Here is a 25,566-nt window from a genome sequence, read left to right as displayed (position 1 = left end):
AATAATGCATGAACTTTGGTCTGTTAGAAAACTTACTAAGGATCTGCTGGTAGATTAAGGCACAATGATGCATAATTATATAAGTGCCTTCATCCCATTATGGAACACCATACTGCAGAAGTTTTAAGTTCTCAATTGGAAGTACATGTGCCAACTGAACTTCAAAAATACAATCATGAAATATTTCACAAGGTATATCGCTTATCCTATCTCACACTTGCAAAATGAGCTGGTATATTTCTTAAAAGTGTTTCTGTGATTTATGATTTCCAGAATCACGTCTTCTTTGTAGCTTCTACAGTTACTTAAACTGTCCTGTTGCAGGCATACTTGCAAAAGTCTGCCCCTGCAGACACATAACAATGTTCAAAACATGTCTGTATTTCCATGAAAAATAGTTTCAGTGAAACTTTTCCCTTGTTGCTACAACTGCATCTTCATGTTTCAGAAGTAACTACTTAGAGACACCCACATTCCTACTTCATTTGATAAGCAGAATTGCTTATCCTGTCCAGCCAAAAAATTCACAGGTCAAAGCTGCACTTATGATTGCAATCACATCCTCTAGTGATGCCAGCAGAAGAATAAAATGTTGCTACAAAGGCCGTCACTGTCGCTAGCTACACACCTCTTTCATCCTGTTTGCTTATGTGACCAACGGCCCATGCTGCCACCTGTGACACAGTAAACAGGGAAGGCCAAGAAAGCATGGCCATTACCTTTAGTGAGATGTAATTCTGCACTGGCAGCAATATTCAGTAACCCTCAGTAACATTCCAAGGTAATGGAGAAGATTTTTAAAATATGACTCTTAGGACATTGCCCCCTCTCATTACATCACAGGTCTCAATTTTGAAGATTGTGTTTAGAATCAGTGGCAAGAATTGGCTCCAAGTACTAATTTTTCGTCTTATGTTAAACATATACTTACAAGTCTTACCAGATGTGGGCTTATATGGAAAAGAATAGCAAAGAGTAAATGCCAAACATAACGAGGAATCTCCTTCCTCCTAATCCCTTTTCTTGAAAAATGAAATGAAAAAATGAAAAATGAAAACCCACACACGGTTTTGGTAGAGCACCAAGGTTAATTCTTTATCACATCTTTTAGTGTTATTTTAGTTCTAAAATGCCAGGTTTTTTTCCTGTTTAGCATAAACTGAAAATTTCACTTCTCTTGTCTAACAAGACTTTTATACAACCTAGACTTCTGTAAGCCTGAAATGTAAGATGTCTTAATAACTGTGGGCCCTTAGAAAATACGCATTTTGAAGTACTGCTGTAGCCAAGACAAAGAAGAGGGCAAGGTCAGAGTCCAAGACCAAACCAAGTTTTACACTGATTTTTGTTTATTTGATTTTTGCTGCCAGCTAGAAATTGAACTGCAATAATATTAACCAGCAGAGTTTCTCTCTACTAAGTTTTCTTATAAAGGAAAATCAGCTGTCAAAATTGGAATATTTTCAAATTATATCTGATTGACCAGAAATGCCAAACCTTGTGACAGTCAGGATTGACTCTAAAGAATTGGGGATAGAGCATCTCTCCCTGAATTCAACAAAACCAGAACAGTTCTGACAAAGTTTATCAGCTCAGTTCACTGCTGCTTCTCACTTGCTTTGTCAAATGTGACTGCCGTCTTCTTGCAGGGATGAGACCACGACTTAAGCAAAACAATGCAATACAAAAGAAAATTATTCTTGAGGTTGGTTCCAAAATATAATTTTTTTCTCTTCTAGTCAATATCAGTGCAGAAAACTGCACTGATAAGAGAGTCTAGGATGTATAAAAGCAAAAGGCCAAGTTAAAAATTTACGATTTCCATTATTCATAAGAATTTATGATGCCAGGTGAGATGTCAGTATACTGCTCAAAACACAAGATATTCTTTGCCAATAGTTCACTGGATTCCTTTCTTGAAACTTATAGCTCTTTTCCTTGAAACTTTTCCAGGGACATTTTTTAATTTTTACATAATTTTTAAAAAGCAATAGTTTTAAAATCCCTTTTAAAATGTGCTGAAAGCGCATCCTTTACCAAAACAGAATTGTATTAGACTATGTTTTGTGAGAATTACATTCAGTTTTTTTAATACAGCTTCTAAAACAGTTTAAAATATTGGCCAGTTTTGCAAGTATGTATTCGTTCAATAATCTGCTCAGCCCTGTGAGAGTACACAGGTATGCACATGCATATTTGCAAGGCAGGAATCTAAATAAGAATTTAATGTATGGACAATTAATTTCAAGGTCATGCTTAAAATCATCCTGGCTTTAATGAAATTTCTGTGAAAAAATATTGAAGAGGTTTAGCATTTCCTCAAAGGCTTAGCAGAAATATAAAATCTTGACTTGCAACCCAGTATTCACAGCAAAACCAATCTAGAAGAAACACTAGGTGAACATGTGCCCACACATTGGTAACAGTGTCCTGGAAAACTGCAAGTCAAAGATAATAACCTTGGCAAATGTAAGGTCCACATTAAGTGCTAGCCTAAGAACCTTGTGCATTAAACTCACAAAAAGATCATGTAAACTGATTTTTATTAAAAAATCATCAATTAATCTAAACTCTGCATTTTACTGGCACAAAATGTCTTCTGGGACCCCAGAAAGTGTCTTCTCCCCTCGCTGTGGCATGTTTCCTTGCTTTCAGGAGCATCCAGAAGCAGAAGTACTCGAGCAGCAGGAATGGGTTTGCAGGGCTGTACTTCTGTCCTGGAGAGAGGAAGCACTAAAAATCCTGCCTGAAACTTGCTGGCAGAGCAAATTCCCAACAGGATGAAGGCAAGCATCTTCTTACTGTGGGTGCATTTCCTGGAGTGGGCCAGGTAAAATCTCAGGAGCCTCTGAGACAGGGTCTGTATCCCCACCCAAAACGACGCCTTGCTGCGGTGCTGGGCAGCTGTCAGCACCCACCACCACATTCCAAGGAGCTACATGAACACGGTGGCCTCACAGTGCTCAACTCTCAGTGCCATGGGACACACACCAGCTATAAGGCCCTTGGAAGAAAGGAATAAAGGCTCTGGAGCCAGAGACCAGCAGGGGAGGGTCCAGCCTGGCAGGAGATATTTGTGTGGGATGCGGCCACTGTTTTATCCCTCAGGGTCCTTGGAGTCCTCCCAGACTCTCCTGTGATGTTGTCTGTTTTCAATAAATGCTGCCATGGGACAAAGCAAAACCTTATTATCTCCATTGCTTGGGTATAGTCTGTCAGATATGCACCTCAGACTGGCGGTGGACTTCTTCCAAAGAGACAGAATTCCAACTCTCCCTCCCCCTCCTCCAAAAGACCCTCTTATGTTAGCACATTTTAATATGCATGAACAAGGTAGGTATATTAACTCCCACCTATTAAAATCAGGTAATTGAGAATATGTATGTGGGTTTGTGGGTTTCCAAGCAAAGTCAGAAAAAAAAAAAAAAGAGGTTTTCATGAATGTTATTTTGGCAAATATTTTTCCCAAGGGCACAGGCTAGTGAACAAAATGATTACAAGAAATTACAGTATGTACCATGACTACTTTTTGGTATGCACAGAACAATTTAAGGCATTAAAATGTCACACTGCCACAAGAAAAAAAAAAAAAAACACATATTTTTTTAATTTATTCAGAAAATCATACTCTCTTTACCATCTGATATAGAAGCTTTAAAAGCAAAGAAAGATTTTTAAAACCATACTTTGAGCACAATGTCGATTACAAGTTGGAGAGTATTTATTTAAAAAAACAAAGTGAAAATTTCTTATGGCTTTAATCCAAACCCCTTTGAAGCTGCAGATTTTTTCCCAATGACTTCAACTGGCTTTGGTTCAGGCCTCAAAACCATTTGTCATTATAAGATGTAACCACTCATTTCAGACCAGTGCACCCCGGAGGAAGTGCTACATCTGCACATGATGCACCCACAGCCAGGCAGCCTGCACCAAACCCAGGGGTGCCAGCAGCCTCTTAATACTCTGATCTTCTGCGGAACAGAGGATGCCTTTCATAATGCCTTTGTGACATGTCTTGCATGAAGCCTCAGCTACAATCAGGGTGCTCATCTTGCAGTCAGAATTCCCTTGTACCCCATGTGTTTCCCTTGAAAATGCCTGTAGAAGCACCCAGAATTTTGCTGTTTACAGGAGAAACAATAGAAACCTAAACAACTTACGTGGGGTCCCACACAATGCCAAGTGATAGACATGGGCATTCAGTCCAGAATTAACCCCATTCCTCGAACAAACATGATTAGGAAAAATACTCAGTCCCAGGCCCCTGCCCTCATGCAACACTATCTCAGTGTCTCAGCACCTCCAACACAGTTGGCCAAAATGACTGGCTTGAGGCTGAGGAGAGTAAGGAGTATTCACACTGCTGTGGCTTTTGCTGAGTGTCCCAGAGCAGGAAAAGCCCTGAGCTCAAAGCATTCCATCTATTTTGGAGATGAATTCCTCATTGGTTTGGTTGGATTTGCTCCTTTTAAACTGGGGAAGCTGTCTCCACAAAAGTAGCAGACACCAACAGCAGAGGACTGCTACAGCAGGTAACTGGATAAAAGAACAAATAAAGAAATCACAAAAATAGTCACTAATTACAAGGAAAGACATGGGAAAATGTCAATGAACATCCAGCACCTACACTTAATAGGATGCAAAACTGCAGGCCACAGCAAAGTCAGGAGTGAACTTGTGCTGAAAACCAAAGATCCACACACCCATTCAATTGGGAATGTTTGAGTCTGCAAACATTCCCTGCAATAATGTAGATCTTGGACAATATCAGAACAGAATTCTTACTCCACTGCCTTTTCAAAATGTCAAGACTGAGATAATTCATATGGTATATGTATTTATAAATACATATTTTTTGTCTTTTAGTCTGCCTTAAGAAAACAGTATTTCCAAGTAGAGGAGATGTAATAGTGAATGCTGTGGTTGTCCTCTGAGAAATACCTAAGAGAGGACAAGGGAGAGGGATATAATAAAGGCATAAGGAACAGAGGAAGCAAAGACATATGAAATATCTTCCCTTCATAAACAAACAAATTTTTTATTCGCAGTGCTCTCAATTGCTAGCAGTAAACAATTTTAAAGGTTTCCGCAGTAATTTGTTGTAAAATTATCAGCTGAGCTGGGAAGGGAAGGACTCATTGAAGAGACATGCATTTAGTGTGGACACAAGGTGATAGAACAAAAATGGAGCACAGCATCCCTTCCTTGGTATGAAAAGCACATGGCTGCTAGCATTTTGCAAGATATTTCTTCCACCACCTCAGGTTAATTCTCATAAAAATACTTAAATCTGATATGAAAATAATTAAAAGGAAAACCACATCAAGTTATGAAAATGTATCCATAGGATTAACAACAGAGCAAAGCAATGATCTTTATCATAACTGTAAAGCCTCAGACTACATTTGAGAATAATCAGCCTCAGCTGAAGTAATATTATAACTAAATTAAATTATAGTACCTTAAATGTTTCTGGTTTTAAGTTACTTAGAGATTCACTTATTTAATTTGCTGTCTGTTAATTGTCATTCTGGAAGGAATTTCTTTTGTTTCATAGTGCTGGTTGATATCAAATAGCTACTTCTAAAGCAGTCTAAGAATTAAACTTCTTGATAAGATTTTAAAAACTGATTGTTATGAATCAAAACTACAGCAGCTCTAAACATCTCCAGTGACTAGCTTATTAGTTTGAAAAGAAATATGAAAGAAATCTATGTGGAGAGTGGCTGCTACAAAAAAAAAATATTCTTCAGTAACAGATACAAAATATGGAGCAACAAAAACACTTTCTGTAATTCTCCATGATGTTTTTTTATTATTTGGTGTATGGAATAAGTATTCAACTAAATGAATGTTGTAATTTTAATTTAAATTCCCTCCTCTAATTCCACTGCTTTTAAAGTTAATAACCTACTGAACAGATAGATTATTTCAGTTTTAGACAGGTTTTAAAAAGGACAGTTAAACCATCAGGTACACTGTAATCGAGATAAAGTAAAGTTCCTCTTTTAGATCAATAGAAATGAGAAGTAGCTACATGGGATTCTGCGTTCCCTCAGTATTTTATTATTTTAAATTCCGACTCTCCTGGAGATTTACAGCCCTCAGAACCCCATACTATTTCCAGCTCCTGCCATAACCTCTGTTGCATTACTTCCCCCTGCTTGTGCAATCTTGAGCTATTCAGCTAAGACTTAGAAACATATTTTTTTAATCAAAAATGGGGCCTGGATAGGACAAGAGGGACACAGTGGCAGTAAAAACCCTCTTTGTAGTTCTACATGGAGGCAGTGCTCCATGGATGCTGCTACAGGATTCCTCACATACAGTTTGTCCTGGGAGTCTGCTCTTGCCACAGCCCCAAGGAGTGTGACTGAGTGGAAGCAGTGCCCAGTACACACCAGGAGACATTGGATTTAGATTCAGAGCTGCACAAGATCTCACACAGCCCTGGGATAACAGCACATAAGTGCAAATGTGTTTGTTAATTTCATTTGACCCCGAACACAGAGCTGTAGCCTTATATTCCAGATATTTTTTTCTTGAAAAATCAGGCATATGTGCACACAAACACATGCAGGGATTGCCTTTTATTTGAGGTCACAAAGCAAGCCAGGTGGCCCAGTCTTCTGCAGTGGCAACCCAGTGCTAGGAATCCCCACTGTGTGGGGGTTTAAGAAGGAGAAATTGTTAAGAGTCCAGACACTACAACTTTACAACATCTGTCATAGCACAAGCCAGGAACAGTAGGTGCAAAATGTTTTTAGAGAATTCTTCTGGAAAGGAAATCCTGCTGAACTAATTTTCCTATATTTTATCACAGTAGACACAGTACATTTTGGTCTAGAGAAAGATCTGACTGACCCAGATATTACAGACTTGGTTTATCTTGCCAAGTGAACACATTTAGTATTTCTTAATAGTACTTAGATTGTTTAGAATTCATATTGGTGATTGAAGGAGACCAAACTTGTCATATCTGGAAGCTGTGCAAAACAAAGACTACACAAGTTCCGTTTTGACAAACAAGAAACTAAATTCAGTTTTCTGGCAAGGTGGAACCAAAAATCATACACCGAGCCATGGCATTGTTTGTGCCATATGCTATTCATTTCTCCATTGTTTGAGCAAATCCCCAAAACTTGATGATAGTCATGGATTTCACTAATATTTATAGATTCATTCACAGAACAGGAACATACATTGTTGTCACCTACAATATGTATATAGTCCCTTTCCTCAAAAAGAGGATGGTTTTGCCAGTTGATTTTTTCTTTGTATTTTCGGTAACTGAAATGCTGTTTTGGAGTACAGTTTGCAGTAGCATTTGCCTGTCTAGAAACAGAATTACTTTCTACCCATAATAAAACTATGACTTAGGGTTTATTTGAATATACTACTCTCTATTCAGCTGGATGTTTCTCCTCATTACATCTGTTCTGTCAAACATCTCAAGGTCTGACATATTTTGAGATTCTCCAACTCAGCAAAGGTTGCTGAGCTCTCTTCCAGAAGGTGTCAGACCTTTCCCCTTTACTCCCACATAGGTGAAGTGAGATGATTCCTCTGAACACAAAATCAGTGACATCTCATGAACTCCTTAGATAGTAAGTGAGAAAAAAAATCCAATTCATCTCTCTAATAAAAGTTTGAGGTACTGTTACCATGAAGAAAATTCCCTATGACTCACTGTGATGTTCAAAGCCATGGCAGATACAAAAGCAAAGGATTCATATCTCAGCAGGGAGCTTGTTCCTCTGGATAAGTCTTTAAGGAAATCACTAGATGAAACTAAGAGTAGTGATGTTTAGATGAAGGAATGAACCTGCCTATCAAGTTTATAATAATGTCTGTTTGTAGCTAGCATTGTGGGTGAATCCTCAGTTTTTATACAGCTACCTATTTTGCACTCTTTATAGCTTTGTCTTCCCTATAGTTTCAGTGGGTAAAACAGAAGATCCTGCAATATTGTAGATCTTGGACAATATCAGAACAGAAGTCAAACCGGAGCTAGTGACACAGCTATAGTGAGTTTCCCCATTCAGACTAGCGTCAAGGTTTGATGCTGGCACAATGCCAGCACCCTCATGAAAATTCACCTCTCCAAATAAATGCTGTGAGATGCGATCAGGAACAGAGCAGAGCAGGCCCAAGCTTAAAAACAAAGGAGAAAGAATGTTATTAAGCTACTACCATGATAAAAGACACACACTAAATCCAGAATCAAAACCCTCCAAAACATTCCTCCTACCCCCACCCAAACTCCAGCAAACCACAGTGAGACACAACTTGGACCCTTAATCAAGTCATCACCCTTCAGATAATCAATACTCAGTCCATCAAGGGAGACAGGGGTCTCTCCTGTGCCACAGACCCCCCAGGAAACGCAGTTGCCGCCTCCTCTGTTTCCATGTCACACATGGCAACCGCTCGGAGAAAAAAATCTGCCATGGTGACACTCTCCTTTCCATGTCACAGTGCTCTCACCACCGTGCATGGACAGACTGCTCACAGGGCTCCTTAAAGGATGCTTTGCCAAGGACCAAAAGAAACAACAGTTCAGCTTCTCATTTTGGGACAACAGTCCTTCCTATTTTCTTCCTCCCCTGGGGCTGAAGGTTCAACAGCTTCTCCTTTTTGGGACAACAGCCCCCCCCCATTTCCTTCCTCCCCTGGGGCCGAGGGTCTCAAGAACAGAGATCATCTTCTTCCTGAAGACAGAAGGCATCACCACACCCTCCTCAGCTTTTCTCTGTTCTCTCCATTCCTGTGCTGGTAGTCATTGAAGCAGGCCTCTTGGCTCACCATTGCATCCCCCTAAAAATGCAGTCTCTGTTGCAGGAGAAATTGGTTCAGTCTATGGCTATCAAGAAAAGTCCGGCCACAAGCCACTCCATCATCTCCTCCCACCTAAAAATTTATTCTTCTAACATCTCAGGTCCCAGACTGTCTCTCTTCTACTTCAAATCAAGGAGGAGTAATATTTCACAAAGCTTTCATTTCCCAGGAAAGGGTTAAAAGTCTTGGACTCCCCAGATGACTGAAATCTCTGCCCAGAACTCCAACTCCCATGGCTGGGCACCTCCCCCCACCCCCGCTTCTCCTTCTCCTCTGCCGGCAAATTCCAGGTGCCTTCAGGCTCTCTCTTTCCCTCTGGGGGTGGGAACAAAGGCATCTCCGTTTCTCTCCACCCTTCCGTCCGCAGGGGGCCCGCCCGGTTCCAATCCTTCAGCCCCTGGCCCACCTCTGCCAGGCCACATGGCTTCCCCTTCCCCACCCAGCCCATGGCTGGGCAGAGGAGAGTCTGCACTCTCTGAGGACCGGAATTAAAGAGAGAGTTCCTCTGGGAGTTCTTGCTTTTAACCCCCTGTGTTCTCAGAGGCATGTCCATGCCTTCAGTGGTCACTCCAGGTGCCAATATCCAAACCTGACCACTGACTGGTTTGACCACAACTTTCTGAAAAAATTCACTTCCGTGTCAAACCACGATAACTAGGAACCATTACTCAGTTTTCCTGCCCTGTGATTGCATATCCATTCTCCACCTACCCTATATGCTTTTCCAAACAGGGACCTTCCTGCCTCACCACTGGACTGCTGTGCACAGTATCAACGCCCAATCCACTTTTTCTAATGTCAGACCCAGTCTCCTTATGAAAATCATATAGACAGAGTAGGGTACTAGAAGGAAGAGAAAACTTTTGAAGCAACCTCACAGTCTTCTCAAAAACACCCTGCCCTTTACTGACCATCCAGACATGTATTTGCTGCTATAAAAGCTGTTCTGCCCTCAAGAAAAATCACAGCTTTGCTAGACCTGCCAGGAAGAAGTACTTTTGCAAGCCCAAGTGAGCAGTATTGTTTGTGCTGGTTTTGTTTGGACCCAGCCCCAACCCTTCCCTCACTTATTGCCACATTACCATCTTGTCCCATCCACTTACCTCCTCATCCCTTCCCTGATGTCCCTTGCCCTTGCTTCCAAGTCTTGGGGAGGAAAAGCAGACTCTAACACTGGCTGGGACTGTGCAGCAGATACTACAGATATCACAGGCGAGACTAGTCTGGGAAGTTGCAGATCAAGAAGTTACTGCCAATCCATATGACTTAAGAGTAGCCACTAACACGCTGGTGGTGGTGCTTGGGCAGAGGTGCTCACCTGAAGTGCATGGGAGGTGTTTGCATGCCATCATGATTCTGGATCTTGGCAGCTCAAATAAGTTCACCCACACCAACAAAGGGGGAATATCTCTCTCCAGTACTGTGTGTATTGCCAAGGCTGGCCTAGAAAATTATGTATTGCTCCTCGACCATCATTTTGAGCGCACATCCAGATTAACTGGGGATGGGAAAATCAGTACAGAAATCTAACCCTTTTTTTTCTGTCTGTAGTGAATTTATGAGGCTTAAAGAAGAGAATAAGGAGTTTCCCAAACCGTATTCAAAGCACACAAAGTCATAATGCTCTTTGACTACTAGAAACAGGCTGAACTTCAGACAGCACTGTACAGAAGCTTCCACTGACTGCCAGTAAACAAATGAATAGAATATTTGCTTACTTATCTTTTCTCTCACTGACAAATCTGTGGTATAACCGAACCATTTGCCTCCACTTTGAAGTATGTTAGCAAAGGAACAAAGAAAGACAGTGTAGTTGATTAATCAAGTTCATTTATCTGAGATAAGGAAACCTAGAAAAAAACAAAGAACGTCATATAAATAAATGTCACTTTTTTTTAAATTTATCTTTTATTTAGTAAAAGCACCCAAAGCTGCATTATATTAACACAAGTAATAAAGCTTTCATATTTTATTCCTACCAGTGCATTTCCAAGTCCAGGTGAAATGCCAGAAATAAGTAATGCTGCCATACCTTGAACACAGGGTGTAGATCACAATGATACATGACTTACAAGTGAATCCCAATGTAATAAAATAAAAACTTGTAGTTTAAAGTGTGAAACCTGTAACTTAAGCAATTGAGGCCATTTCTATTTCTATAGAAAGTACCACAACAAAAAAGTACCGCAAAGTACCATAACAAAAACAGTGCCTGTAGGATAACATACTTCATCATACTTTTTGCATCACTTAATTGAATACTCCGTGTTGGATGTAGAACTTATAGCTATAGTGTGAGTTGGCTACAGTGAGAATGTATACCACTTGTATTACAGAAAGGGGTCATGAAATGTATGGACCTGCTGCATGTTTAACAAAATGGAGCAGCAATACCATAGAATTGCACCACATGTGAATATTGTAAATGGTTAAGTTATAAAGTCATTCATTCAAAAATCCAAAATATTTCAATGAAAAAATGTATATAAAATGTAGTAAAACATAAATTATATTTAAAGGTTTGTACATGATTCGTCCCACAAATAGAAGCACAAAAACAGCACCTTGTACATTATTGCTTATTTTGGTCTTCTAAAGTTCAAAGATAATTTTTACTGCAAAGTTGGAAAAAAACATGGTATAACATGCAATCCAGCAGTAACTGTGGCAAATCAAGTAAGTCTGTAACCCTGCACAAAACCCAACACTTTTACAATATAGGAACACACATGTGGAGCCCTTTTCTATACTTGATAACCAATTAAAGTTGGATTTATTAAGTTAGTGCACACCTATAATATCCCCTACAATATCCCCATTTTTGGTTAACAGTGTATTAAGGCTGTTTGCTGTTGAAAATACACAGCAGAGAAGGAATACTTTCATCCACAAATGCAGTCAGATGATCTCATTTGGAAGCTTCTGTCAGTCATTCACCCAAAGTGATGAAAGAAAACAATCCTTTCTCCTCTTATGTTACTCCACAAGCTGTTGTGGATACTCTAGCTCTATGTGAGTTCAGAATCATTTGGATAAATTCACGGTAGAAAATTCCATCAAAGGCTATATAACAGAAAAAAATTCCACTTCTATCTTGGTAAGGCCCTAAGCCACAAACTGCTGGAGGCTGGGGCCATACCCTGGGAAATTTCTGCGAGGGAAATTGCCCTTGCAGTCCATCCCTTGGCAGGCATTATCGATGGTCTTTCAAGACATGCTAGTGGGCTGGACAGACCCATTGTCTTACTCAGCACAGTCAGTTTTATGTTCAGTTTCCCCCTTTTCTTCTTATTGTAATACAAACACAGATTATTATTCTCAACCTAGTTTTTCAGACTCCAAAAACAAACAACAATCTTGTGTCCATTACGTTGAAGAGATAAATACTACAAACTAAGCTGTCCATCACATCCAGGGCACTTCATTATGCTTAGAGCAATTTTGCAACCATAGGTGGATTCTTTTTTGTGTTACTGGTTAAAGCATAATTCACTAACATTACACTCATATATCATGATATACATGATGTGCAATGCTACTCTGCAACATGTTGCACAGCAACAGTACATATTTAAAAAGCAGCTTCTCTCAAGAACTGTAGGACAGTAAAAAAAGATTAAACCCACCAAGTCTATATCACCATATTTGTAAAATATGCTGGTAGCAATGGTAATTAAACTTAGTATGTCATTACTGCTGCACTTTTAAATGGATGATGCCCTTTTTTTAGTTTTGTTTCTTTGAGTCAGATCAAAATCACTCTATTAAGCCTAAGGATCTACCATCTCCATGCATGGAAGCGATGTGGAATTCTTAGCAATGAGGCCAAATTCCTTAGGCTTCTGATTGAATTTCTGCTTCATCCATCTGAAGTGTGTCATTATCACCCAGCAATTCTGTTTCAGGCACAGAACCTTCTTCCTCCTCCTCCTCCTGGACAGGGTTCTGGGCGATATCTTCCGCTCCATTGTGTGTGTCATCTGTGCCTTCTGACAGCAGAGCAGCCCTGTCAGCCACCGACGCATTGGAAGGTGCTGTTGTTACATAGCCTGTGCTGGTAGATCCACTCCCGCTGTGGTGGGAGGCTGGTTTGGGAATGATCTGGGGAGGTATTTGCTGAGGAGCCATTTGCATTGGAATTTGGACAGGATAAAAATTTGGCAAATAAGTACCATAGGCAGGCATTGGCTGATAACCATTGACTGGAATGTAGAGCTGAGGAGGCGGGACCATTGGTCTCAACTGGCCTTTCATTTGTATGAACTGAGGTTGAGGGAAGGCTGGCGTTTTCTGCTTTGGTCCAATGTATCTAGCATTGCTGACATTGCTAACAGGGCTTGTGCTGAGAGAACTTGTTTGTGTGGTATTGCTTGCCCCAGAAGTTTGCGCTGAGCTGTTGTAATTAGACAGGTTCCCCCATGTTCTTAGTCTGTTATGTATGTCTTTAAATCTTGGTCTTCTGTTGGGAAATTCATTCCAACACTCCAACATCAAAGTGTATATCCATGTGGGGCAGTCATCGGGACATGGCAAAACTTGTCGGTTCCTGATCATCTCAATGACATCCTGATTGGAATAACCACAGTAAGGCTGCAGGCCATAGCTGAAAACTTCCCACAACACAACTCCGTATGACCATATATCTGAATCAATAGAAAACTTGCCATACATAATAGCCTCAGGGGACATCCACCGGATAGGAAGAAGGGAATTTCCCATCAGCTTGTAATAATCAGCAGCATAAACTTCCCTGAAAAGACCTAAATCAGATATTTTCACATTCAGTTTATCAAACACCAGTATATTTCTAGTGGCCAAGTCCTTGTGGACAACATGGTGGCTAGAAAGATATTCCATTCCTGCAGCTATCTGAGTCACAATGTGAAAAAAGTCTGCTGGTTCCAGAGTGGATTTTACTGTCTTGTCATCATCAGTGCTGCCAACATCCGAGTGGGGAGATCTCATCACCAAGAATTCATGGAGATCACTGTGGGAACAGTAACTAAATATCATACTTACAGGTTGTTCCTTTGTCACTATTCCCAGCAAACAAACTATGTTCGGGTGCTGTAATCGTGATCTCATCATTGCCTCGTGTTTAAATTCTTCTCGAAGAGCCAGTTCCGCTTTGTCTTTAAGTGTCTTAATGGCAACGGCTTGTGTCTGTTCACCTGGTGCTGTACCAAAGAGATGCCCCTTGTAGACTTTTCCAAACCTCTCCTCTCCTAGTTCCTCCATAAATCTCACAGTGGACAGATTAATTTCTTTAAGCTTAGCCTGAAATGAAGAAAAGACAGTCAGTAAAAAATCACAATGTTTACTGAACAGGATCTCTTATTAAAGAAAATCTCCCAGTGGTTAGATCTCCAAATGGAAGATAAATTGTGCCAAAAGGATTTTTCTGGCTTTTTGTGTATTCACATCAGTATATTGATTTCACAATTAACCTTGAAATGAGTTACACTATTGTGAGAAGTATAAATTGAATTATACTGCAGGATAATGGATATAATTATTTTTATAAAGGAGTGGCCACACTTCCTGCAAGCTAAATTAATACTGGGTTCAGAGTAAATCTGGCAAGCAATGACATCTCTTAACTGCATCTGTTCTTTCCCTGCAGACCATCCCTGAGCTACCCAGCAGACGTCTGTCAGAAAATCAAGGAGGCTGAGGAGGTGGCAGTCTCAGAGTGAAGTGAAACACCCTTTCCAGCAGAAGCAGGAACAAAATCTCTCTCTTTCAGCTCTGTAGTACCAGATAATGCCCTTTCTTCTATGTTACACTATACGAATGGCCCCTGGCCATGGGCAGCAGTGTACAGTACCACTGCTGAGGAACCTTGAGCTAGCTTTGATAAAGATGGGGGTGGAATTGGAAAATAAAGGAGAAGGAATTTCTCTCTGGTACTTGAAGAAAAAGATTGCAAACCCAAGAGAGGGAAATCCCCAGAGCCCTCCCTCTGCAGCTGGAAAGGAAAGCAAGACAGTTTGTGATGGTGATGTAATGGGTCTGTCCTGATGTCGTGGTTTGACATAGAAGTGATTTTTTCAAGAAGTTGAGTCAAACCAATCAGTGGTCAAGTTTGGATATTGGCACCTGAAGTGACCACTGTAGGTATGGATATGCCTCTGAGAACACAGGGGTTAAAAGCAGGAACTCCCAAGAGCTCGCTGTCTTTGGTTCCGGTCAGGGTGCTGTGCAGATCTCCCCTGCCCAGCCATGGGGCTGGGTGGGGGAGGGGAAGCCATGAGGCCTGATCGAGGTGAGCTGAGGGGTAGAAGGACTGGAACCGAGCCAGCTCCTGTGGATGGAAGGGTGGAGAGAAGCGGAGATGTCTTTGTCATTCCCCCCCAAGAGGGAAGAGACAAGAGAGTCCGGACGGCACCTGTAGCTTTGCCGGCGCGGAGGAGAAGGGGCGGGGGGAAGGCGCCCAGCCTTGGCCTTGGGAATCGGCTGCTGGGCAGAGATATCAGCCGTCCAGGGAGTCTGAGCTTTTAACCCTTTCCTGAGAAATGAAGGCTTTGTAAAATATTACTCCTCCTTAATTTGAAGTAAAAGAGACAGTCTGAGATCCGAGATGATGGAGGAGGAAATTCTTGAACTGGAAAGAGATGACGGAGTGGCTTGTGGCTGGACTTTTCTTGTTAGCCATAGACTGAACCAAATTCTCCTAACAAAAGCTACATTTAGGGTGGTGCGTTAGTGTGCCAAAAAACCTGTTTCAGTGATTACCAGCAGAAGAGTAGAGAAAACAGAAGAGAGTTAGAGAAAGTGTGGAAAAGCCCTCTATCTTCAAGGAAGAAGAAAAGGAGAAGAAGACCTCTGTTCTTAGACCCTCAGCCCCAGGGGAAAATGGGGGAGACTGTAGTCCCAAAATGAAAAACTGAACTGTTGTCTCTTTTGGTCCATGGCAAAGCATCCTTAAAAGAGCCCTGTGAGCAGTCTGTCCATGCACGGTGGTGAGAGCACTGTGACATGGAAAGGAGAGTGTCACCATGGCAGATTTTCTCCGGGTGGTTGCCATGTGTGACATGGAAACACAAGGGTGGCAATTGTGTTTCCTGGGGGGTCTGTGGCACAGGAGAGACTCCTGTCTCCCTTGAAAGACTGAGTATTTGAATATTTAACAGGTAGCAACTTGATCAGGATCCTGGGTGGTGACTCACTGTTAAGTTTCATTAGAAATTAGGTGGGAGGAGGAGGGGTGTTTTGGAAAGTCTTCATCCAGGATTTAGTGTTTGTAGTTTTTATAGTAGTAGTAGTTTAATAAAGTTATTTTCTTTGTTACTAAGCTTAGGCCTGCTCTGCTCTGTTCCTGACCACATCTCACAGCAATTATTTAGAAAAATACATTTTCATGGGGGCGCTAGCATCGCGCCAGTGTCAAACCATAACACCTGACCAGCATGGGATGGAGGGGTCCCCGACCAAATGAAGTGCAGCTGGCACAGCTTCACATACAGGGCAGCACAGCATGAGGGAGCAGGGCAGGCTGGGAAGATGTTTAAGCAGGTGATTTGGGAACAACCTCTGATTTTAGTGTCTAACAGCCAATAGAGTGGGCTGGAAAATTTCCTTCAAATATTCTAATTAACTCACAAGATCATTGCAATTAGTTACAATTGGTAATATTCTTCAAATACTCTACAATTTCCTGAACAGATGTTGCCAACTTCCAAAGTAAGCATTGTTTTTTAGAGCTTGCATCTTGTAAATGTTGTGATTAAAAATTCAACATTAGCTCCAAACAGAATTTTAGTGCAGAGATCAATTAAGCTGACCCAGAAAATCCTATGCAGGAGCTGACATATGTAGACATGAGTTCGAAGCCATTTTCCTTCCACCATCCTTTGTGATTCACAGCCTTGGAAACATGTTGCATGCCATCTCAGGTCTCAACTCACTTATGGATAATAACACCAGAGGTCTAGAGCTGAAGGATTAGAACAAGAAACCCCTGGGTATATCATGCTTTAAACAGGCAAACAGGCCACATCATTACCAGGAGCAAAAATGAGCTGTAGGCTGAAGACTGGATTGGAAATAACCACTTTTCCAGTCACTTAGACAACAGGCAGAATGGCGATGGATGGGTAAGGACAAATGCCATTAAACACTGTGTACTGAAAGCTGTTGTCCAAGGTCAGGATTTCTAGATACACCTACAAAGTGAAAGACCTGGTTTTCCCCAAAGTAGATTGCCTGCACACTATGAAAAATTAGGTCCCCAACAACATGGCTCAATTTGAACACAGACATCCTGAGATGCTGAAAATCATTGCACTTTGAAATATGTGGGCCTAAGCAAACTGTGTAAGAAATACCTGTTTGTGTTGATTAATGAGTGGCATTTCCATGTCTTGGCTGGGAGATGCCATCAGCTGGCGGCGCTGTGGTGTAGCAGCTGATGCCTTCTGCTTGTTTCTGCACATGCAGACCAGGAAGAAAAGGCAGGCTATCACCAGAGGGATGGCTATGCTGGGAACAAGAATGTAGAGGATTCCCATTTTGCTGTTGTCACGTGGACCTGTCAAGGACAGAAGTGCTTACAGTAAGTATTTTTAAACTTTTTGACAGTAACACAAATGATTATTAACACTGTATTTTTAATCAAAAGTAAACTATGCCCTGAAAACATAAGTCACATTACCCTCTCCCCTTTCTTCATAATTTTCCATTACATATTTCAAAAAAGCTAAAAGCTTGAATGGACATAGCAATGACTGTATGAAGATAAACTAGGAGCCCCACATTTAATGTGTGGGCTGTAACAGTATGTGATTAATTTTACTTTATTTTTGAGACTTCCAGTTGAGGAAACTGTAGAACACAGACCAGGGTATAATTGCATTATCCTGTTCAGGGTATAAAAACAAGTGAGCAGTCTCTATCACAATATATAAACCAGTGAACTCAATGTGACCCAGCACAACAACACAGTCTGACCCACTCTCACAGATTCAGCCATTTCATCAACACTTGGCCCATTCTTTACCTCTACTGGTGCTACTTCTCACATCTCATTGGTAGAGATTTTATTTGTCCTGTACTTAATAGAATTGCAGAGCTTTTATGTTAGAGTGAGAAAGACATGAAAGAGCCATCAATACACTTAGGTCTGGAACCTTCCTAAAATACTTTTTCACTTAATATTTAGAGACTTTAGGAAGCCTAGTGATGTCAAAAATGTTCGCAGGAACTGCCTGGGATGTTTTCTGTAACCTGTGGTTTTGCTATTTGTGGCAACTGCTTTCACCACAACCACATCCCAGTGTTCTCTTTACCTTATGGTACATGCAATGTAGAAATTTATTATAAATGTCAAATCATGTTACTGCAAAAAAGTGAAGAAACTAAAATATTTCATATTAGCTCTGAGCAGTTTTAGAGATCCACATAATCCACTTTTATGGCTTCCATGACATATCTGTATCTTGCTGCAGGAAACATGCCTTTCTTCCTAATGAAGCACATTATTAACTGTCATATCCAAAGACACTTTCATATCCAAAGACCAGTACCAATGTGTGAAGTCTACTATGTGTGTATACCAATACAGGGAAACTGAGCAGAACAGTACTAATCTGTGAGAACTGTACTTTTCATTTTTGCAAACAGTTGTGCTGTACAGAGCCACTAGCAGCTAGTGCAGGACTTTTCTGATATGATCATCTGCTTTATGCACTTCAAACTGCTCTGTTTCTGCACTTGAAATGGTTTCTTTCTAACCAGGCATGGTACTATATCTCCCTCTACAGGATTTGAAAATCCTTGCTGCCTGCAAGATGTTATACAGAGCAAGAGAATGTACCCTTGAGCAGCATGAGCAAACCAAACACATCCTGGTGATTTGCATGTGCAATTTGTCATTTGACAAATCAAAATACAAACTGCAGCTTCATCATTAATTATTACCTCAGACTAACCCTCCAGTATATTATAAAATGTGTCAGAATATCTTACAAACTCTGTTCTCCAGAAAACATTAAACAATTACAACACAAAACAAAATTGCTGCAAGTTAACCATTTAAAAGTATAGCCCTTCTAAATGAACTGTACATATAATAACCAGGAACATTCAAAATTACACAGGATTCAGAACAGTAGTAGGAGAAAAAAGAAAGAGAATACATACTACAAGAAGGTATGTCACACAGTTCCATGCGTACGTTTTTATTCTTTGTAAAACACCAGGGACCATCCATTTGACCTCCAGGATTTCGACAATATGCATGTCCTCCACCTAGCTCTGGAAACTGTGTGCTTGTCAGATCATGGTTGTGGGGACTCTGTGAGTCCCAGAGTTGGCAAGTGTGGCCTGACTTGGTAACACTGACGGTCCCTCTGTAGTCAGCTCCAGAGCCGTTGTAGCACTGATGATCTAAAACACAGGGTTTGGGAAAATGTTAGAAAAATCAAAACAATCAAGGGACACGAAGACCAAAACAGCTCAAGTCCACAGAACGTGTATGCGAACAAGTACTTAAATTGAGGTACCTTGAGATTTAATGAAAGCTGTTCACTTTGAAATTTCAGTTCTGTGTATATCTGTAATTTTACACTCAGTTATTTCTGGATTATGTCCTGGAATGTCTCAGCTCTATGTTACACACATGAGTACTCTCAATTCTGAATTCAAATGGAGACTAAGAAGCATGTACGGACCTTTAGATACAGACAAGTTAAAGTAAATGAGAGATATGAGTTTCCCTTTAGGAAAAGTCCCCAGATGTCAAAAAGGAAAACTTTTACTTCTCATAATCTTCCCATTTCCTTCACACTGCTTACTTGCTATAGAAATCAGTGCTCCATTTTCTAAAGTTCATGCCTCTTTTTCCTCATTTTTGTCTTTAGAAAGAAAGGATTCAGGACCTTCCTCTCTTTAGAAGCATCATTTTGGTATCTGCTGGACCCACATCTTTATTCTTTGTTTTGCTGCTACCCTCTCTTCATACTTCATGAGTGCTTGTCTTCTATATACATCATCTGAGCTGAATCATGCATTTGTGTGACATTACCTTCTCCATTTTTCTGTTCTCCCTTCTCCAGCCTTCAGGAATCCAGCTCTCTCAAATCCCACAAATACTCAAGCTGCAGCTGTTCCATCAGCGGCAGCACCACTGGCTCTGAGAATCACGGACAACTTCCACCAGACATTTTACTAATTTTGTTCTCATGCCTTTTGCTTGATATCTCTTCCCTGTCTGATTTGTCTCTGTCATTGTATTCTTAGTTACTTCTGTTTCTCAACTACACTACATTATTTACAGGAAAGCACAGAACTAGTCTTTTATGTCCACCATTATGCCACGGCTCCTGCTCCTAACTGTGGATTCAGACAACGGATAGTCAAAATAATCTTATCACACATTGTACTTTAAACATCTTTGGTCTCTTTGAGTTTTCTTATTGAACAATGTTATGATTAATCACTATTAAATGGAGTAGTCAGAAAGACTGTCTGCATATAATTAGTGATAACTGAACAGCCCTTCTACTTTTGGATGTAAATATAAATTCAAGGAAGCAAGATCAATACTGTGTGGGTAAAGAAAGATAACTGCACCTCATGTTCAATTTACAGGATTAATATTCCTGTGGGTTTCCATTTAGAAAGAATGAACACTAGGCGGTTTGTTTCCTGACAGATCTTCCAGTGAAGATTCAAGAAACTACATGAAAACAAACTTTATCAATAGGTAAACAAAACTCTTAAATAGTTGTCTGGGGAGGCTCACTCAAAAAGGCAAGGACTGAGACACAGGTGGAGGCAACACTCTGCAAATCTGCATCCATCAGCCAGGTTTTATAGCCCAGGGTGGTTAAAATAACACATTCTGCTATACAAGCAGCATCCTTGCCATCCTAACTCTACCTTAACACAATGCAAGATTATGGTCAGTATTAACAAGATAAAAATGAGTACTTCAGCACTTTCTTTACAAAAAGAATGGCTGATAAAGTATTGTCTCAGACACAATCCGAAGAAGCAACAAGCTGTACTTTTTCCCAGTGATGAAACACATAGACTTACATCGGCTCAGTCTCTCCACAGGGATCCCAATTCTTATGCAGTTGGCGGCTTCCAATGTGTCCGGTCGCGGGAGGTCCTCACACTTAGGCAACTGTAGCTGCATCAAGATCAGGGGGTTTGACCTAGCAATGTTGTACTCCTGCCTACAGAGATCATTCTCCAGAACTTCACACTCATCCCGGCACAGCTCCCGTGGCTTAGGGGTCCGAGAACGTTCATCACACAGGGGAAACACAAAGTGGCAAAAGGAAGGTATAGCGAACTGCGAGCACTGGTCAGACAAATGCGTCGAAGTGCCAATCATGGTAAATGCAGCTGCAAAGGAACCAAAATACAGATAAGTATTGATTCACAGCATGAGAAAGAACTTAATTTTCATGTCATTTGCTTTTAACATCTTTATTTTTTCCTCGAGGGTCTGAAAACCTACTGTGCAACAGGTAAATGAGGAAATTTCTGCTGTAAAGGAGAGTTGACAAAAGCAGGAAGAAAATACAGCATCTCACTGTCTCTCTGACATCTGCACAGAGCTTGTAGGCCTCAGTTCCTAGAAATTAACCCAGATGATGATTGTTGCTCAGACTACAGGCAATTGGCTAATTTTAACTTGAAAGGATCAAGAGCAAAGGCAAGATACACCTGCCAGGATAATGGTATGTATTTCCAAAGTTCCTAATTACATAAAATCTGAACAAGGATTCTTCCTAACTTCTTCTTCCTCTAGACATTTTGATAAATAAGTAAGTGTTTTTCCAGTCTTGTCAGGCAAAAAGAAGTGTATTGTTGATCTTTGGGAAGACATGCCTTTTAACAGACATGAGAAGCCTAACAGGCAGCAGCTTTGTGGAAAATGAATGTAATCAGTCTCAGCATACTGATCACATTAAGATGAATGTCATAATGAGGTAGGAATGAAATTCTCCCTTTCCGCTCTCAGCACCTACACACTAACATTTAGCTCAAAATTTTCTTGCACATTGCAAAGGAAAGACAAATGTGCGTGTGCATCATGTATCTGGTGCTGAATCAACCTTTAAATGTAGGAACATTCACTTCCCCAGTAAAGCATCATTTATGAGTGAGAGTTGCTAGACTGCATGTTCCACCAACTCACAATGTAAAAAGAGAGGGAATGTCATCCAGCAGTCTATTTACAACCTACAAATAAATTCTTTCTCACTTGTTCAGCTCTCTCCTTTCAATCATATGTTTCCTGCGGACACATGATGCATGAACAATAAATATGCAACAAGCAGCTGCAAATCTAGCCTTTTACAGTTTATACCTTTGCTTATTTTAATTCAGAGATATTAATGCAGGAATCTAACCATTTATCAGTCATACTGGGAACACTGCATGCAAGCAGACCATCAGGCCTCAAAGGATAGTTGTAACATGCTTGTTGCAAAGACTAAAATGGAAAAAATAAAGGACTGAAGGACTGAAGTAGTCACTGTCAGTTGTTTGAAGCTCCACACTAAGTTTTGTGAGGGCACTGCATTACAGAATTTAGATCATCATGAAAGAAGACTGCACAACTTATGATTATATCTTTATTTTGACGGAAGGTGCAAAAGCCAGCAGTACTGTGTGGTAGCATCTAAAGGGTTTATATTTTATTTATTAAACAGATGTTAAACAGCACAGCAGAGAGCTTGCTAGCCAAACACATATACACAGATCAGTCACCAGGTCTGTGCACTCTTCATTATTGGCCCTCCAGTCTTCCAAGCCACATCTAAAGATTTTCTCCAGAAATGTAATCATTTTTTTAACCAAAGGTTGATATTCTCACCCAATCACATGGCCAGGACCAAAAAGCACAATGGGCCATGGAGACAAAGAATGTGTGTTTCTCACAAGACTACAGCCAGGAAATGAAACTCCAGAATGAAAATTCCCCACAGATGTAACCTGGCTAAATGCTCCTGGAGTTGGACAGTAGGTGTCCCCACTTCCCATGCACATTGGAATACACCATCAAAAATTGCATTTAAGAGGTGTGGGCAAAACTATCAGCAAAATCTCAGCAGCAAGTATTCAGCAACTATTCAGCTTTTTCAACTATTTCCTTTACCTAACAAGTTACTGCGATTTCAAAAGCACCTTCTCATATGGGTATAGAGCACCCAGTCTTACAATACTTGCTTTACATATAATATGGCTTACAAGAACCAGTAATGCTATGAAATCCTCAGGGTACTTTTGCATAAGATGTTTGGTATGACCTTCAAAAGCACATAGTTTGAAAATATTATATTATTAACAGACTGTCATAACTGTCTAGCTAGGCACTGGGCAGATCTATATGGTCATTCTCGGTGTCTTCCTGAAAAAGAACATTTCCATCAGGAATTCTCCTCAACTGTAGAACAGAGAGTTCAACACCCTAGCTTTGGAAATCTACCCAATAATTGGTAATATTAGCAAACCAGCAGTCAGGTCATCAGTATCCATGTTCCATATCCCATGAAAGAAGTACAACTCAATCAACAAACATTTTCTGGATAATATCACAGTTTTTTTGTTGTTGGGTTTGGTTTTGGTTTTTGAAGAACACATTATGAACCTAATTCATAGAATTACAGATTTAATCATTTCAGATAGTCAAATATTTTCCATATTGCTGAAAAATATCCAAACAGGACAGAGATTATGTAGCTGGTGAAAAAAGAAAAAAAGTATCAATATTTATTAATTAATAACATAATGTTTAAAGAGGCTGGAATTACAACAGAGTACAAGAGAAGGACCAGAGGAGAATGTGTTGTAATAGCGTAAGTAAAGGTCACCACCTGGATTTTGCCAGTCCCAGAATCTGGTCACCATTTCAAGAATAGGAAAAAAAATGGACTTGGATTTCTGGCTTAAAAATGAGTCTTTAGGGTAATGTCTTTAGGTAGTTAGAGCTGACAAGTGAATTTAAACTCTTTTTGACAACTAGTTATGCTGAAGTTGGAGAGTCCGTTAATGAGCTGTATCTGCCCAGATGCAAATCAGTTCCTGCTGGGACTGAGTTAATTTGCTATACATTATGATAAACAGTTTGCTCTATTCCATGGTTGATTTTGCTTGCTCTAATTTGTGTACATCAGAGTCACAGCTGCTAATATCAGCTAGCTGATATCCAGTGAAGAAAAGCCATGCTGACGTACAGCCCATTAAAATCATTAAGGTTTTGGATGCATGTTTGCAACTCTGTACAAAAACTATGTTCAGAGAAAGATTAAACATAGGCAGAGCACAGGAAGATCAATTCTTGTTTTATATAAATCAATGTGAAATCCAGACTCTGCCAGAATTATGCAAAAAGCAAAGAAGCCCAAGGGAAAGGCCACCACATGCTTTTTCAAGAAAATAATAGATCAGTACTTTTTCACTACATCACAAATCCATTTAAAAAACTCTAAATCTTATTTTTGGATCCATCATGGAAAAAGCTCCAGTATAAACTAGAAGCTGTTAAAAATTCAGTATTCTGACATTTTACTTAAGGACATGGAAGAAGCTTTACATATTACCACAGATATTCATCTTCCTTGCTCCAAATTTTACTAGATGCTCAAGTCGAAAAGAGGTTCACCCCCTTGAAACCTTGATATAAAGATGTCTTTGTCACTGGCTGACAAAACTAGAAGGATGATAACACTGATTTTACCTGAACTGGATACTTTTATGAATGTTTCTTTCTCCTGGCTAAAGAGATATGTAAGCTTACCAGTAATTCGGTTTTCAATTTCCCCTTGCATCTGGAGGGAGTCCACATAAATGGTTCTGTTTCCAATGATTCGTGCACACGCAATTCCCCTATACGGCTGACAGAACCCATCTTCATGGTAATCTTCTCTGCAAAAGACATGTTAGGATTTCATATGCAGATGTATCTTTGCTGCCAATGGATTTTTACAAAACATATTCTTATAAAAGTGGAAAAACTCAAAATACTGTAAACCTGAAATTGTCCCATTCCTGAAGTGCAGCTTTTTCCTCCAATTCTCTCTTACCTTGGAAGTCTTAATGAGGGACCCTGTATATAACTCATTAGAGAAAGAAGAAAAAAAACCTCAACATTAATTTTAAAATAATAAACTAATAATGGAATTTGACAGATGAATCTCTTTAAAAGCCTTTAGACTGAGACAGAAACATAGATCAAGTTACATGTCCCCATTCATTTTTGGCATCCAGCCATACCCCATAAAATTAGGCAGTTTGTTCTCTTCTCCCACTTCTCTCTCCTGCTCTTTATTTCCTGTAGTGGATAGCAGAAGAGATCTTGCCAAGCCTGAATTAAAATAATGGAATAAGAGTAATCAAGGCTACAACCTCTCTTCTCTCTAGTGAAAGTCAGTGCCAAATTTCTCTTTCAATATATATTTCAATATAGTTTTCAATTCAATGAAGCTTTGGGCCTTTCACTCCCTTACAGCAACATAAATATTTTAGCACAAAAGCCCTAGCCTAAAGGCTCAGTGGTTGAACACTTCATCCCCAAAGCCCCTGTAAATAACACAGAACCAATCTGCAGATCATAACTTCAGAGCACTGAAAAGGGACTTGTGAGTGAGAGTACTCTCAGAGTAAATATCCAGTATGCCATGTGTTTCCTCCAACATGACATTGCCTCTGTGCTAGAATTCACTAACTTGATGGATTCACATCATGCCATATACTGCACGATGGACCAAA

The 25,566-nt window shown here is 40.2% G+C and overlaps 1 protein-coding gene across 3 annotated transcripts in view; it reads right to left on the bottom strand.

Annotated features, from left to right (window-relative positions):
• Nucleotides 1-11,022: 11,022 nt before the first annotated feature.
• ROR2 (receptor tyrosine kinase like orphan receptor 2) overlaps nucleotides 11,023-25,566 on the bottom strand; it is a 144,549-nt gene continuing 130,005 nt past the window's right edge. For all 3 annotated transcript variants that reach the window (XM_068177433.1, XM_068177435.1, XM_068177434.1), the window contains exons 5-9: nucleotides 24,596-24,723; nucleotides 20,878-21,192; nucleotides 18,979-19,224; nucleotides 17,166-17,368; nucleotides 11,023-14,115 (exon numbers count right to left, since the gene is read on the bottom strand). In XM_068177433.1, coding sequence (XP_068033534.1) covers nucleotides 12,673-14,115; nucleotides 17,166-17,368; nucleotides 18,979-19,224; nucleotides 20,878-21,192; nucleotides 24,596-24,723 — 2,335 coding nt within the window. In that variant the 3' untranslated portion in view covers nucleotides 11,023-12,672. The remainder of the gene's footprint in view (nucleotides 14,116-17,165; nucleotides 17,369-18,978; nucleotides 19,225-20,877; nucleotides 21,193-24,595; nucleotides 24,724-25,566) is intronic.

This window comes from Anomalospiza imberbis, chromosome Z, assembly GCF_031753505.1.
Source record: "Anomalospiza imberbis isolate Cuckoo-Finch-1a 21T00152 chromosome Z, ASM3175350v1, whole genome shotgun sequence".
Classification (NCBI taxonomy): domain Eukaryota; kingdom Metazoa; phylum Chordata; class Aves; order Passeriformes; family Viduidae; genus Anomalospiza; species Anomalospiza imberbis.
The sequence above is the reverse complement of the archived record's forward strand: the minus strand, read 5'-3'. Positions and strand labels throughout refer to the sequence as shown.